The 17,865-nt window shown below is 38.3% G+C and overlaps 1 protein-coding gene across 1 annotated transcript in view; it reads right to left on the bottom strand.

Moving 5' to 3' along the window:
• Positions 1 to 1,988: 1,988 nt before the first annotated feature.
• Positions 1,989 to 17,865, bottom strand: part of AGPS (alkylglycerone phosphate synthase) — a 176,923-nt gene continuing 161,046 nt past the window's right edge. Inside the window, exon 20 of the mRNA XM_077272628.1 lies at positions 1,989 to 3,561. Coding sequence (XP_077128743.1) covers positions 3,440 to 3,561 — 122 coding nt within the window. The 3' untranslated portion in view covers positions 1,989 to 3,439. The remainder of the gene's footprint in view (positions 3,562 to 17,865) is intronic.

Genomic DNA, 17,865 nt, shown 5'->3' on the forward strand with positions numbered 1-17,865 from the left:
AAAACCTTCAAAAGATTTTTCTCCCACAATCAAGGGTCTATATTTTCTGAGTTAAGTTTTTGACCCGTTTTTGAATATCGACACTACTTTTGCTATTCACCAATCCTCCTGAACAGACTAATTATTGAATCCTTAAATATTAGAAATAATGGGCTGTCTTGCGTGCTACCTAATCCTGAGATGTACAGCATCCGAACTCAAGAGATTTTTCTATTTTAACTTTTTTTGTGGTGGCTCTGTACTTCCTGCTGGGTTAAGCAGGTAACATTTAATTTAGAATTCATAGTATTCCTGATCATCTCATCGGTCATTGGATTAATATGGTGTTTATTAGATTATCCTTTTCCTTATTCTCTTCCATCATTTCACCCAAATTATTGTTGAGGGGCCAACACCAAGTTTTGAGTATTTTACTTTGTTTTACGCTCTAAGTTTTTAACGACTCTTCACTACTTTCTTGCTTTAGTTCTATAAACCCTTTATTTTAGTCATTTATTCTAGCTCTCTTAAGGCATAGTGCTTCTTTTCTATTTCTATCACGATTATTGGCGTGGCTTTCCACCACATGTACTATGGTACCATGCCATTAGGACACTTGTCTATCCAAGTAAAAGGGGGCTCTCTTAAAAATATTTATCACCCTATCCACCGATCTGTAGAACGTAAGCTCTAAGGTTAACAAAGAGGTAATGACCACTTCTAGATGTGGATAGAGGTGGTCACAAATACAAACTACCGCGACATTAACAAGGAAAACGTTGAGATCCTCATTCTTCTGATTGGTGGGGGTCTCCGAAAACAAACCCCCTGTGATCAAACATTAATAAAACTATGAACTTGTAAAAAATATTGCACCAAACTTTTGTTTTTTAAATAAAAGGATGAATGACAACTCAGGAGATTACGGCATACATCATCATTATTTAGGTCAATTTTTGGGCACAGTAAGGTCTGTAGCTTCCCCTAGTAGCGGATGCAGACATCAAAAATTGTAAAAATCTGCCTTTATATCTATGCAGCAGATCTAAAGCTCAGTATCAAAATAATGGTTCTCTGAATAATGTAAAGACATTGTATAAAAAAATACTCATAGCATTTAGGATCTATTAAAGGGAACTTGTCACCATGAAAATAAAGTCCAATGTGCAGACATGTTATGAAGCAGGGGGAGCTGATGAGATTGATAAATAGTTTTTGTGAGAAAATATTCAGTATAACCTGGGTTTTAATCATTTAAAGCTCTGCTCTTTCAAGGATTTTCGGTCCAGTGGGCGGTCCTATGAGTGATTGACAGTCCTCTCTGCATGCCCATTTATATAAATAAAGCTGTCAATCACTGATAGGCCCGCCCACTGGACTGAAAGTGCCAGAAAGAGCAGAGGTTAAATGAATAAAACCCAGATTATACTGAATATTTTCTAATAAAACCATATATCAATCTGCTCAGCTCCTCCTGCTCTACAACATGATGATGGGAGATTAGACTTAATTTTCAGAGGGAAAGGTTCTCTTTAAGAACACACAAAACCGCTTTATCACTTGATGTTTTTTTCCACCCCCTTGTTAATTTTCTATGGGAACCTGTGAAGCCGGATTTAAGGTATTTTACTATATAAGTATATCATTTATCACTTCGCTCAGTTTAGACTGTGGAAGGGTATCTACTATTTAAAAAAATAAAAAAAAATCTAGCAAACTATTATATTTTAGCTTTTTCTATCTCAAGAAGAAAAAAAAAAAAAAGGTATTAGATATGGACTGTAAAAATCCTGACTTGTTGCTGCTCGGTGACATCACTGATCTCCATGTCCTAATTAATCTAAAAGAATATAATAGTAATAAATTGCCAACGCTAACCTTGACTCCTAAACCATTTATATAAAAGAAGAACAATACAAACAACAAGATAAATAAATGCAGGCTGTAAAACTTTTACCCTCTCTTCCACCCCACCGATAAAACTAATAAAAATAAAGACAACGAGGCCGTTTTGGGTGAAAGCGTTAATTTTATGTGAAATTCTGTAGTGAACATACAATATGAAGATGTTAACATTTCTGTACAAAAAAAGTATTATGGCTAATTCAGAATTGTAACCAGCTGACTGCAGTAGTGAAGGAGTTAAAGAGTAGAATCCCATCATTTCAGAAAAGAACTCCAATAAGCCCCATAGAAGAAATAATGGAGCAGGGATGATCATGTCTTGAGATGGCGCTTTCTATAGCGGGATATGAGTGAGGAGACATATATTCCAGTTTTATTTGCCATCCGAAAAAAAAAAATAAAATAAAAAAAATAAGTGTATTAAATATTTATTGTAACAAAAATGCAATCTCGGAAAAAAAAAAAAAAAAAAAATCCTTCCATGACACAAGAAGAGATTTCTTAAAGCTTGATGGTGTTAATGCGGTTTTGTTCCCAGGAGACGGGCTGGTAGGAGGCAGGGAGAACAGCTGTTTCTGCACACACTTCCAAGCATCAGACCTCGTCTCTGGATGGGGATGCTTTCTGCACAGAGCAGCTGCCACCCTCCGACAAGGAAACGAGGAGCAGCCGCTTTGTGCATCCGATCTGCAGATTGTTACGAGAGCCTGGCTCACTAAGTAGGTAGTACAGAAGGCGGCCTATCTGCCGGCAAGGGTATTGTACAGGGAGGGGACGCCACTCACTTTCTTCTCAAAATAGCCAACCTATTTACTTCCACCTGTCTATCAATTTATTTGTATTCACGGAATTTCTCCAATAGTTTGGAAAATTAGAAATAGAATAAGAGAGTGTTCGGGTCGTTGACTCTGCAGCCATAAAAACAGCGCCATCATAAGAGATATCTGGAATGACGCATGTGTAAAACAGCAGTCTCGGGTGATTATTACTATACCCATGTAGATTATTTAGCGGCCGTTAGTCTTATTAAGGAAGCGCGGGTGATTTTAGAATGACTGCAGCTGATGCAGAACCTCTTATTCGCTGAATATGTGAACTCTTTACTCTCGGAAGACGGAAAAAAAAAATTGGCCTAGTGCAGCAAAACATATTCAGATAAATCAATGTCTTGCTTGACTAGCTTAAGAAATTGCCATTTGCTCTAAACGGCGGCATGCTATGCATTTCTGGCTAGCTGAGACAAAGTGAATTTTCAAGCCCTGACAACCGAGGGCACATTAATGTAACATATGTCTGGAGGGTCAAGAGCAGTCGGGGAAAAGTGAAGCTGTCTCCCCCTCCTATCCCCTCCCTTAGTACAGATTGCCAAGTCCAATTCTTAGCGAGAGTCTTCCGATAAAAGGACATTTGATCAACACGCGGAATGTGTAATTCTCGCTCTCGGTGGCATTCTTCATTCGGCTTCCGCCTCCTTAGACCGCGCTCGTTCACCGGGGATCTCGGTACAGTATTAAAACATTGGACGTAAAAGACAGAATTACAGATCGAGCTTTCTTTATAAAAGGTTTCGGTTTCCAAAGATATTGTTGGGGTCGACGAAATTCTTCACGGATTGGAGCATTCCTAGTCCGACGTGTGAAATGCTCTCCTTCAGCCACTGCTTTCGTAACTTGCCGACTAGAAGACAGGAATGGGAAAAGGAGGGAGAAGAGAGAAGGAAAAAAAAAAAAAAGGGGGAAAAAATTAAATAAATAAAAATAAATGCTTTGGTATACATTCATGATACAAGAAGCCAATCAATCTTATGACCATGAATGAATAAACACAGGGTGATAAATGCTTTTATTCAGAAATGAGAAATGTTTTCCTTTATTTGATTTATTGAGCCCACCAGACTATCAAGCTCATTAAGTTCGGTGTATTCCCGAAGGACGGCTGCATTCAGCATCGCCTGCTCTCTCTGCAAACTGCAAAATGTAGATGAGGCTTAGGCGGGGATTACGGGCTCGCTTAGCAAATAATGAAATGGTAACCACATTTATTTCCAAAGAACTAAAATCTTAATCTAATGATCTGTTTAAAAAAAAGCAAAAAAAAAAAAAAAAGCAAAAAAAAAACAAACAAAACAAAACATAGGAGTCAAATCGCTGTCAAACTCTCCAGTGTATTGATGAGAATTTAGAAGGGCAAACAGCACTTAACACGATACAAGGACCAAATTACGTTGGAGGCTCTAAATGGCGGAGACCATTGAAACCTTCGTGAACAAAAAAAAAACAATTTATAAAAACTAAAATTCAGACAGATGAAATTGTAAATTATTAATCTGCAAATCTAAAAATCACATTTCTGTAAATTATTTTTCTATTTCCTTCCTTTTAAATTGTGATGATATATGCTGAGTGTTAAATACTTTAATTGGCCTTGTTCACATTAGTTTTTCCAGGCAAATTCCACACACTTATAATGAGTATTTATTTCTTTACTGCAAAAAGTGACACGACAGAAATAATAAAAATGTGAAAAAAGCAATTAAAAAAAAAAAAAAAGGGCATTTCATTAGTTAAAGAATGTTACCAGGATTTTGCCTCCTAATCGGAGAGCAACATGATGTAGGGGAAGAAACCCCAATTTCAGGGATGTATCACTTAGTCTGTTCTGGTCTTGGTCTGTTTGCTGTAGTTTTTATAAATCACCTATCTGTGAGAGAATATCACTATCCTCCATCATCATGAGCTTGCTATAAGCCTGCCCCCATCACTGATTGGCAGCTTTCTGCCTATGCACATGAAAAAGCTGCCAATCCGTGGTATGGGCGTGCTTATACAGAGCTCAGCATTTAGAGAACTGCTAGATCTACAGCAAAGAAAATAGTTTTGATCAGAAACTCAGAAAAGTAATTGATACATCGCTGGGTTTAGGGTCTCTGCTCCTACATCTTGCTGCTCTCAGATGGGGTAGCAATACAATCAGTGTTTTATCAACAGGAGATTATCACTGCAGGACTAGGTCTTATGTGCAGGCCAGTCAGGTTAATCTGTGAAACCACCACTGATTACTGTGTAGACAGGAAGCTGCAAATCAGTGGTGTGGGCAGGGTTATAACACAGCTCAACATTCTGACCACTGCTACATCTACAACAGATAAATGAGGGAATCCATCAGAACTGCACCAAGCAGTCTAGTAAGTGACACATCGCTGGAATGCCCTATAGTATGCTGCTCTCAGATTCCACCACAAACACCTGCTGACAGATTCCCTTTAAGTGAATTTGTAAATATAAGAAATTCTGCTGCCTATGTGCTCATTGCAGCATACATGCTTTCGGAGCCAGGGAAGAGCTCAGGTCGGTAAATCACATAACTGCCGCCATCTTGACTGCCATAGATGACACAGCCATGATCATCCGGAGATTATGTCTGAGGGATGGACAACACGAAGGTAAAAAATGGTTCCACTTAGGACTACATATGTCAGTCCACAAGAGTTTAGAGCTAGAAAGGCTAGAAAGTAGTAAGCCCTTTCATTTTATTCATTTTATTAAACTCCTTGGAAATACTTGGTAACTATTTGGAAACTTTCTTTTTCACTGGAGGTAAAGATGAATCTTCTTCAATAAAAATTGTACTTTTTGAAATGAATGGATTTTAATGAGAAAAACCCACATCAGTAATGGTAGCGTTATTTAAGCCTATATGTTTGGAGAAAAGAAATAAGCATGAGCCAATAAGCAATAATCAGCAGCCTAAGAACCCACCCAAAGATACATTAAGTTTCTTAGCACGTTTGCTCAGCTAGTTTTGCAACTCCTAGAGAAGTGCAAACGCAAAGATTCATCCCCTTTCATAGGAGTTGCAAGATGGGGGATAGGGGACCCTCTGCTCTTGAAATGGGTGTGGATCTTAATGACACTATGGCACATCTTTAGGGGGTGTACTACAGTTTCCAACAGACATTTCCTGGAATACTTTTTCAAATTGTTTAAAAAAAAAAAAAAAAAAAAAAAAAAAAAAAAAAAAAAAGGAAATGGTCTTGAAGTATCCAAAAAAAAAAGTCCAATCAAAATCTAAAACTAATTCGTATGAGAAACATCATTAAAAAAGTAAAAAAAACTTGCAAAAAACAAACCAAGGTAATAAAAAGCAATCAAGAACAAATCAGTTCAGAGCCAAAATCTCGATCTGCGCATACACCGCCACCATTTTATTGCAGTCCTGCACACAGGACGCCAGCTCCCACTGTGCACACAATGATGGTGGTGCGGAACATTAAAAACTAGGCATTTAGGGACCTGCACAAGAAGTGGAGGAGGCTGGTGGGGGGCAGAGAACGAGAAGACGACACTGCCCCCATGTCCCGCACAGAAGGCGTCATTTTATGAAAACTTCATAAGGTGAGTATTAAGCAACCACTGAGCGGACCCCTTTACATCAGGTATCAAAATAATCAGCATCACAGCGCCATTATGGCCATGCCTTTAGTTTATAGGGCTCACTCCTGCTGACAGCTTCTCTTTAAATATATACTAATAAAAAAAGAAATAGGGACATGAAATTTTAGTACTGCCACAACTGCACTGAACTGGACAATCATTTCTCCAGGTCACTTGTACCACATAATGAACACTGTGAAATTAAAAACAACAATGGCAGAATTCCATTTATTTACTTTCCCCATTTAATCCCTCTTAGAATTTTTGTCCCCATTTTTCAGAAAACGATATGGCAAAATGAATAGAATTATTCAAATCTACTGCTTGAACTGCAAAAAAACAAGTCCCCATAGGCTGTGTGTCAACAGAAAAATATAAAAATCATCGCTCTTGGAAAAAAAAAAATGAGGAAAAGTCAAAAGCGTGAAAAATTCCATGATTAAACGGGTAATATCTGGTCAAAGGGCTGCAACCTCAGGAGGGGCATAGGAGGACACTTTAATGCAGGCCCTAGTGCATGAGTGTCCCAACGGTCCCTGTGCCACGCAAGACGACACCACCATTATAAATCACATAATAGGTCGGTGGCATGTTACAGATTTTGCATTTTAAATGCATTTGTCAAAACAACTTGGATCTGTGACATCAAAGTTACACACACACAGAACAATGCAGAACATGTTAGCTAGTCAATGTTATTTAAAAAAAATACTAAGTATTGGTTCAGCTCAGGGTAGACCATCTGTGGTCTGGGTGTGTACTGGTCTAGCCTCCAGGTCAAATAGCTCTGAATGATCCAAAAAGGGCATGTTCTCCAGCACCAAAGAAAAGTAGTTAAAACTTAGGCTACTTTCACACTAGCGTCGGGCCGAGGTCCCCGACGCTAGCGTTGTCTCCGCCGCACAACGGGTGCAGCGGATGCATTTTTCAAGCGCATCCGCTGCCCCATTGTGAGGTGCGGGGAGGTGGGGGCGGAGTTCCGGCCGCGCATGCGAAGTCGGAAAAAGCGGACCGTCGTGAGCAAAAAACGTTACATGTAACGTTTTTTGCTCCCGACGGTCCGCCACAGCACGGCACAACCGTCGCACGACGGCTGCGACGTGTGGCAATGCGTCGCAAATGCGTCGCTAATGTTAGTCAATGCAGAAAAAACTCATCCTGCAAGCACTTTTGCAGGATGCGTTTTTTAGGCAAAACGACGCATTTGCCACGTATTGCAGTTAACGCTAGTGTGAAAGTAGCCTTAGCCTTTAATCATATCGGATAAAAATAAACAAAAAAAAACTGGGAGAATGTGCATATATTGAAAAGCAAACAAACCCCATAATCCTTATGCATTTCGAATAGAAAACCCCTTAAAATCATAGCTAGGTAGAAAAACCCGTAATTCTAGCTTTATAATTAAGATTTTTTTAATACCTAAAATGCGTAAGAATTATGGGTTTTCTTTTTTAATATTTGCAAAATTCTCCCATTTTTTTTTAAATTTATCCCCCATGTCTGAAGGACAAGTTTTAACTACCCTCCTTTGTTCCTGGAGAGCATGCCCCTTTGGATCATTGAGAGCTTTTCTTTAAACTAAATAGATTAGTTATAGATACTCTTTAAAATATGCTCCATTATTTATTTTCATTTTTTTTTTTTTTACAAAAAAAAAAATCATGATGGAAAACCTCTTTTACATCTTTCTAGTTTCACTATAGAAAATTTATCAAATAGTCCTATACTTTATAATGTGTGCATACCTACCAACAACATGTGTCCCTCCACCCAAACACAGTTTCGTCTTGCTTCTTCCGGGGGTCGTAGAGGGGGAGGGACATATGTTGTTTGAGGCCCACAGACAACCAAAAGGCTCTACTTAGGTGCCATTACGAATGTGCTGGGATAAGGTGCATTCCGAGCATGCTCAGTTGATAACTGAGTGACTTCGTCGTGCTTGAAAAAAACGTTTGAGTCTCTGTGCCTGCGGCTGACCAACAGCAGCAACACATGTGGGGATTACCTAACAAACAGACAATCCCTGTTGATACTGTCGAGCAGCCACGAGACATGCAGCCGCGGGGACTTAGGATTCGAGCACGCCAAAGTCACTCTATTAGTACATGAGCATGCTCAGATAACACCTTACCCCAGCACGTTCGCTCATCACTACTTACTTCTTCCATTCTAAACCCAGTACTTACTTTACCTAGGTCTAGTTTATCTGGCATTGAGGACTAGTAAGTGTGAACACATCAGCAGCACTTGCACTTTATTACCTTCCACCTTGAACTCCTTATCAGCACTTGCACTTTATTAACTTCCACCATATATGTCGGATCAGACACCCTCTATTTTCCCTTATTTTCTTGTCCTGGGTACTATTGCACTCTTATATGTGTCCCCTCTTTTGAAGGTATTCCTTGTGAATAATTATTTTAAATCGGTCTTCAATAAAATTGATTTTTTATACTATTTATCTGCATATTTCTCTTATCCTGTGATTACAAAATATTCAAGGAGTGTCGATTTTATTATAGATCTATTGAATATCCATCTAATTTTCATCACGTATCCTATGGAATCCCATACTGAAAATCCTTGTTAAATCTCTTATTTATCGCGCCCGCACATACAAGTCACCGCCGCGGCTTCATGTTAATCTTCCTTTTAATAAACGAGCCTATAGATAGTTTCTGGTTCTCAGAGGCTGAATTATTATAGGTAGGTAAAAGGCAGAACATAATCTGCCTGCATTTCTCTTACTGCTGTCTAGAACGTAGCTGCGGGGAATATGTCCTGTGGTTATAGATGCAATTGTCCTGAAAATACTTCAAACAACTGCACAAACAAGATGGAGTACATCAGAGCCTCAGCGGGCGGTCCAGCCGCCAACGTGCCTGCCTGCCTGCTCATCCACCTCAGGAAATACAGCAATTCCACAAGGAAGGCAACCAACGTGCGAGCAGCCACCAAACGGCCATTGCATATTTAATGAAGTCGCTCGCCAAGTGCTGGAAAACAGAAGGTGCTTGGAGTGCATCATTAGTTCTGTCAGAGTGATAATTTACACATCTATCTTGTCAAATTTTCTATGGTTTACACTTTTACTAGAATAAATGTAATGTGCATTTGATTAGCAGAGTGGAAACAAAGAAAGGAGAAGAAGGGAAAGGAGCAAAAATCGTCCATAAATGGCTGTGAGATAGGTCTCAGGATTGTGGGACATCTACTGGGACGTGGTCCGAGTGGCTGCGATAACCAGAAATACAATGTACTCTACCAGCGTTGTAAGAAGTCTCTTTACTGCAGGATGTAAGACTCCATTTTTGGAAGCGGAGAAGCTTAAAGAGTAACCGTCGCTTTAATTGTTATTTCACAGATCAGTAGTGAACGTGAAACTAAGCAACTTTCAAATACATCTCAAAGAAATCGGCTTCTTTCTCCTCCTGGACTGATCTTACACTCTCAATTCATACGTAAAGTCTAAAAAATCTGTATTTAGTGCAAACAGATGTTACCGTTACTAAGAGAAAAGATGATAGTTGGTGATTTTAAAATTCTACGAGGGGAGGAGCTAGAGGCGGACCAACATTCCGCTGCAAGTTCCATAAAACTTAATAAGCACCAACGGTCATCTCCTGGGTCAGAAATGGGAAAATCTGTAGTAACTGAAGATATGTAACTGGAGCATTAAGAATTTGGAGAATGAATGAGAAAAACAGCAGATTTCTCTGATAAGATATATTACAAAGTTTCTTAATTTCATCTGTACTACTGATGTACGAAATAAAAACTAAAACAACGGCTACTCTTTAAGGGCACACAGTTTTTATTTGTGTGGTATTAAAGTGGATCCACTCCAAAATCTGCATAATAAAATATTACAAACACTTTCAATTTGTTTCCAATTTTTGGAAATGAAAAAAAAAAAAAAAAAATCCAGAATGAGCAGCAGGTAAAAAAATGTAATTAAAGAGTCTGCAAAAAAAAAAAAGAGTAAAAAAATAAATAAAACAAGCCCCCCAGAACCCTCAACTCCTCCAGAACCAAAAACTTTGTGAACAAAAAAAGAGAATACATTTTTCTGCCTCAGTTAAAAGAAAAAAACAATTCCTGAGTATATGTTCAGAATCTTGCTTTCTTTTCATCATTTTCTGCAGCGTTTTTTCCTTATCAGTTTTTTGTACAAATAACAGGAAAGTACTGGTATATTTTCTGTAAAAACCTGAGACACATCTACATAAACAGCTTGCTTCAGAAATCTGGTGTAAAACTTTTTTCAAGGTCTCAATTTTAGGCAAAAAAAAAAAAACAAAACTAAAAACCTTAAGCCATTCGACGTTTTTAAACCAGGTTCGACTACTTTTTATGAAAGAGGCGATGATTGGAGAGAAGGGTGCTGAGAGCTAAGTCCAGCAAATTTATCATAATTTTGTGGCACACGATAGGCATGAATTACAAACTAAATATTCTCCGCTCCATGACTGGAGTAGGTCTCTTATGCTGGAGTGGCACAGCAGCTGAAATATGCAACACATTAATTAAAAAGCGATCCCCTCTTAATGAATTTGGTGCTTATAATGCCAGCAAACCCTCCAAGATGAGCACATAAGACGCCAGTCTTGATTCATCAGCCCTGTTTTTAATAGGTTTGAAGAGATCCATCTCTCCTGTATCGAGAACTCCCAAAAACATTTGTGAATAATATTTGTGGGTCTTCGTACAAAGCAGCATTATTGGTTGTAGAAATTTCCATACAGGTGAAAGGGGTTATTTTGAAAAAGTTGTGTACATTTCGGCAATAACTTTGCTAAGTGTGAAGATATCCTGGAGGTTTTAAAAGGTAAGACCACATAGGCGGCATTTCCACAGCAAAATTTGCCACAGATTTATGCCACAGATTGCATTGCAGACAATATTTAAAGAAGCACTTCCATTAAAGTATTTTATCCTCTTAATATATTGTAATCATTATATAGCACTGCATACTTACAATTGCTCATTTTACCTTTCTACCCAGCTAATTCTACTCTTTTTCCTGCATGAGTCATTCCCCTCTTCACCAGGTGACCCAGCTCCTTTGCTCCGTTCCTCCCCCCTGCCAGGGATTAATGTAGTGAGTTAAGACTCCTACAGGGAAAATTGACCTCCTGTTTCTACATAGAGCTTAGAAGGACTCAGCTAGTCAGTTATTAATCACGTTATGTCATAGACAAAGGAAAAGAGAAAAATTATCTGGGTAGAAAGGCAAAATGAGCAATTGTAAGTGCACAGTGCTATATAATGTAATGACTGCAATATATTAAGAGGATAAAAACTTTGATGGGAAGAGGAGGGCTTCTTTAATCCGCAGCGCTGGTCAATTTTCGTTGCAGTGTGTACGTGACCATTTGTGGAATTCGTATAATTTATTTTGAAAAAAATAAAAATAACTTAAAAAATTAAAAAGCAAAATATAATAAAAATAACTTGTGAAAAGCCTTTTCAATATTTACAAATTATAAAAACAAAAAAAGTGCTAACGTTTTCATGTTCTGGTGAGCAAAAACTGATCAATTAGACTCACAAAGCATGGAAAACACCCAGGCTAAGCCAGAAACTGGTTCATTTTCATAATGAGCGTGGACAACAGTAATAAATACAAATTACTAATACATTCATTCATCTTCATTTAACTCTTGAGGCAAAAAAAAAAAAAAAAAAAAAAAACACTTGAGAAAACAGCGTCATTAATTTTATTTGGAGCCTATTCATTATCGGACCCATTGATTACGAGCCAATGATTATAGATCTTGTCCACCACTCACAGATCAACTGTAACAATTCACGCAAGGGTCAAAGGCTACGCATCAGCCAAAGACCGCCACAATAGATTTTTTTTTTTTTTAAAAGGGACAACAGTAACAAAAAGAAATGCCACAAGACCAGTAATAAAAAAATAAAATGAGAAAAATATACATTTTAATTGTGTATTATTGAAGACAATATTTTAAATATAATTGCTGGTTAAATATTACATATATTTACCAACAATTATATTTAAAAAAAAATTTTCTAATTTATGTTAAAATAAAATATTTTGGCTTTTTTTGGTATAGTAAGGTAATGGTGCAAAAAAGGATTCAAGTTGCCACATAATCAGTGTTAATTCTACTTAAATGCAGACAGTTTTGCAATGTAGAAAATAATCAATTTTTGGATTTTTTTTAGCATTACAAATCTTTATTCTTCAATCACAGTATTAAAAAAATAAATTAAAAAAAGCAGAAAGAATAGCCCCTCAACTCACCTTGCCTAAGAAAACACACAAAAAATGGAAAACATTTTATGTCTTAAAGGTCAAGAAACCAACCACTCAGACAAAAATAGTCTAAAAATTATACCAATTTTACTGCCTATATTAACAGAAACAATAGTTTTCTTCTTCCTGTTTGAAAATGAGTGAATAACATTTATCATGAGCTTTTAGGTCTTGGATATTAAATTTCACTACCTACTTGCATAACTGGAAACTGCCCCTGTGGAATGCTATATAATTATACAGGCTTTTCAAGAGAATAGTTTAGTGTGGGGACGGGAGGGAGTCTTCGTGGGACACATCAGCCACCAATTGTGAAGTAATCTAAACTGCATTGACACCACTTGAACCAAGCACAAAAATATTAACAGGCGGATAAAGAGGAGAAAACAGCAACTTAAGTGGTGGAATAATAAATCAAACAAGTCTATAGAAAATCTTCAAAGGATTCTGTAGTTATGAGGTCAGCCTGAACAGCGGTCCTTCATGGTGGACACGCATTGATCATGAACGGTTAAGAGATGAATGTACAGAAAGTTCCAACGTACGGTTACTATTTATTATATTTATTGTAGCACAAGACAGATGATAGTGGTTATTTTCCAGCAGTTGTTTTTATGTAAGTGGGCTCAGGTTCTGTACCGGGAAACAGAATATCTTAACCTGTTATATTATTCTAGATTGTGAGCCCTCGCGGGCAGGGTCCTCTCTTCTCCTGTACCAGTTGTGACCTGTATTGTTTAAGATTATTGTACGTGTTTTTATTATGTATACCCCTCCTCACATGTAAAGCGCCATGGAATAAATGGCGCTATAATAATAAATAATAATAATTCTCCCGTGGGGTGGGGGAATCTGATGTCTATTATCTGCATGAGCATTACATGAGCAGGACACCACACAGTCAAAAACAAAACTAACTATATTTTATGTATGTAATAAATATATATACCATATATACACACACACGTTACATAGTGGGGGCAGGGATCGGTAAGGAGATTTTAATTGAGGTATATAAGAAAAGCAATTTGATTAGTAAATTTAATAGACATTTAAAATAAAAACAGTGTTGGTTTCAGGCCATCACTTCAATTCTTCATTGTCGTAGTCATGCACAGTAAAAAGTTTGCCATAAAGTAATTTAAAAGTTGTATTTGAAAATAAAAGTGATAAGAAGAAAAATAATCTATACAACAAACATTTCCCTACAAGAATTCTATAGAATATCAATAAAATTAGAAGTTCGCAGAGCCATCATACATCACATCATGGAAACGTTCTTTGAGGAACAATCGTCACAAATTTTTGTAGAGAGAAGGTCGGTACTGCTAATCGGGGAAGGGTGCCACACATCACACAGACCTCCAATCCTAAGGACAAGATCCTTATGGTTTTTTTCCCCCAGGATTAAAAACATAAATAATAATCTTTATTTTTCTACAGCACTAACATATTCCGCAGCGCTTTACAGTTTTGCACACATTATCATCGCTATCCCCGATGGGGCTCACAATCTAGATTCCCTATCAGTATGTCTTTGGAATGTGGGAGGAAACCAGAGAACCCGGAGGAAACCCACGCAAACACAGGGAGAACATACAAACTCCTTGCAGATGTTGTCCTTGGTGGGATTTGAACCCAGGACTCCAGCGCTGCAAAGATACAGTACTAACTACTGAGCCACCGTGCTGCCCACATAAAGTAGTGAGAAACTGTAAAATGCATTATCTACACCAGACTTTACACCATGTTTCACGAGGTGTGACACACACGACACATACAGTTCATACAACAATTTAAAGGAATAATGTGGTTTAGAGAAATAAAGTTTAATTTATGGAATTATATAAAGTTTTTCTATTAATTTCTCACAATTTTCATGAACCCTGCTTGCGGTCTTTCAGTGGGAACCTTCATTCTTTTCTCTCTCCCGAGCATGGCACGGACGCGATAGATGCTGGGACAGTTCGTTACACCACAGTTATAAGAGCGGTGTAAGAAGGTAAACACTTGTTGGATTATTGAATGTCCAGCACCCATTTTTAGCTGCGGGAATTAAACTGAGAAAGGTATAATAAAAGAAATACTAATACTAAATTCTAATAAAAAGAAAAAAGTTTGTTTTATTTTTAAATGTTGAAATTTAAACTAAAATTAATAAATAAAAACTCGTCCCGTTCTTGGGTTTCACGGTTCCTCAGCAGTAAAGACTGAGGGCTGACCGGCTCCTCATTTACAATAACAAGTGCTGGGAAGTTGAGTTAAGCAGCATTTATACTTCCTCATAGCCTCAAGTCTTAGACTACATCTGTTTTCTTTAATACACAAAACCGGAGTTAAAATAGCTCCATTTATCACAGCATGATTGTAGGCAGACAAACCAGCCTGTCTGTTTCTAGATAGTGAAAGCAACTGTTATTAATCACAATTACAGGACCCACACTACAAGAGAAATAGCATCAATATTTGTCCCTCCCCCACCCCAGCCCATCGCCCTCTTTTCTTGCCGAAACTCCAAAGCTTGGCTAAGAATGTCAGGCCACGTCCTGAAGGTCAGTAAATAAAGAGGATTTCATTTCGTTAGTTCATAGCAGCAAGTTCACGTGCCACATGTTAAAACAAAGCCAATTTTCATTACCTTCCATGTATGAGCCAAGCTGGAAGTCTTAAAGACCACCAGTCTGGTCAAGGATTTGCTCAAGAGTAACTTCCACAAAAGTTTCAAAACTTTCCTCAGTTCTTCATAGAGAGAAATTGTGGATGTTTTCATCACAGATGTGAGGCAGTGACCCCTGTTACAGCTAGGGGCGCTGTGTGTGCTCCTCAGGTTATGCATGGAAGCTTAATGGTGTTAGTGAGACGGTGACCGACATCATTGTGAATGGCCGGTATGTGTTGCAGAGGAGATCCTCTGCGATGTAAGCCAGTAATGTTGTTATGGGTCCTGTAGTCCCACAAGTTTTTGTGTAGTTGTAAAGGGAGGCTTACAGGGTTAGTCGGAGAGCTGGATGGGTCTGACTAACCACACACACCTCCCACCTATGGGGGTGGCTACAGTGATATAATGTGACTGAGGTCTGTTCACATGGGAGAGTGTATGGACCTGAATGGTCAGTGTATAAGGTCCTAGATGGACATGAAGGCCTGTGTGTTGGACGGTCCTACGAGTGGACGGACGTCCTGAATAGCACACAGAGGCCATGGACCTGGATGGCCTCTGTGTTGGAAGGTCCTGGGAGTAGGACCGGATTCCTGAAGAGCACAAGGTGAGGCCATGGTCCTGCAGAGCCTGTGACGGATACTGCGTTGGGGAAGCTACTGTCCTTAAGTGGGTCTGAAACTGATGAGTGGCCTGGTGAGCAAGGCTTGGTCCGGGACAGTGATCCCAGTTAGGCAGTTTCCCTGGGAACGAGGACTGACAAGGAGTCAGCGTGTGGAGCAGGAGCTCCTGAAAGGTAACTCAGAGTATGGGGCACTGTGTGCACTGACAAGGGTCAGTTAATGAACTGTGTGGTCTCCCACAGTAACTCGACGAAGTGAGGTCCGGCGTGTTTAGAGACGGCAATCTAATGTCGTGTAATGCTATGTGAGTACAGACATTGATACGGGGCAAGGACACCCCCGGGAACTAGTTAGAGGACTGGCGGGTGAAGTGTCTGAAAAGTGATTGAAGCTGTGTTTTATGAAGTATCTGCTATTGGATCAGACTGTTGGTTCTTGTGGTGTTCCATGGATGTAATGTAGTGGACTTTACGTTATGCGGTTTATGATGCCTGAATAAACCGAAATGGACTGTTTAATGGAGAAAATCGTGCCTGTGTGACTGAATCCTGTTGCTAAGCAAGCTACCCTCAACACATGCAGTAAGCGCTATCTTACACAGAATACAATGAACTTTTTGAAAATTACTTGGAGCTTTAAGACAAGTTCTGAGATTTTTTCTCTTTACTCAAAAAAGATACAAGTACTTTTGTGCAACCCTAATCTCGTAGCCAGGATCTTTATGAAGTGGTCTTTCTGGGTAGATACACAGATTGTCTACTACAAGGATAGAAGTTGGCAAACTATAAAATCCTCTAACCAACCAAAGGCCCTAATACCAGTGAGTGACAGTAAGGGTATATTCCCTAGATAAGCACTGAAACTATGAGGTATGAAGGCTTCATACAGTCTCTGATTCTGGAAGAACCAGCTGACCACCTACTGTTTATGGGGGTTATGATGGTTATCTAAGGTGCATGGCTAACTCAAAGAGGACCCTGTCACCAGGTCAAAAGTGGCCATACATCATTCTTATTTTCTCCTTTTTTTTTTAATGTACCGTAAGGTTCCAGAGATACGGGCCTTTTTTAGTGCCAATTTTTTTGGTCTTTATAAGGAGGTCTGGCTCCCAGGATACTCTGTAGGCATGTCCTTAAGCGGTGTTGCTTAATGCTTAATTACCCTCTGAGCCATGACTCTTTGGTAAAAAGAAAACAAAAACTTGCAAGAAGTAAAAGTGCCCATATCTTTGGAACCATACAGCAGATAAAAAAAACAAAAAAACAAAAAACAAAAACACAACACAAAAACCTGGAATACTCAGGTCAGCAGTGGGAATAAAATAAGAGCAAAAACTGACCACTATTGTCCTGAAGATAACTTTTCATTAAATCAAAGCCTCATCCATAACACACACACTAATTATAATATATATATATATATATATATATATATATATATATATATATATATATATATATATATATATATATATATATATATATATATATATACATACATACACACACATATACATACATACATATACACACACACACACACATACATACATATACACACACACGCACACACTCAAAATGTTGGAAATTTTAGCCTATCAGATAAGCAAAATTAGAAAGATGGCCTCTGCACCCAGATTGTGGCTCCTCTGACTATCCCAGCATGCACTGGGGGTACTAAAATGAAGAGTCATCACAAAAAGTAGTAAAAAAAAAAAAAAAAGTAAAGCAGGTAGGTAGCGTAGTGAGGGAACAATGGGGACTTTTTAATTAATTAATATTTGTATATTAGAAAAGATTATATTATGACATTAAAAAGTCAAATGTTTAGGATTAAAATAAATGTTCGTTACGGACCACCCCTTTTAATAATTTTTTTTTATGCCAGATAAAAAGTCAATGAACTCCTTTATCTAATTGTATTCAATCTCTGCAACCCAGCCTGACTTACAGCTTCTACTGAGCAATGTGATCTCTCAGC

This window comes from Ranitomeya variabilis, chromosome 7, assembly GCF_051348905.1.
Source record: "Ranitomeya variabilis isolate aRanVar5 chromosome 7, aRanVar5.hap1, whole genome shotgun sequence".
Lineage (NCBI taxonomy): Eukaryota > Metazoa > Chordata > Amphibia > Anura > Dendrobatidae > Ranitomeya > Ranitomeya variabilis.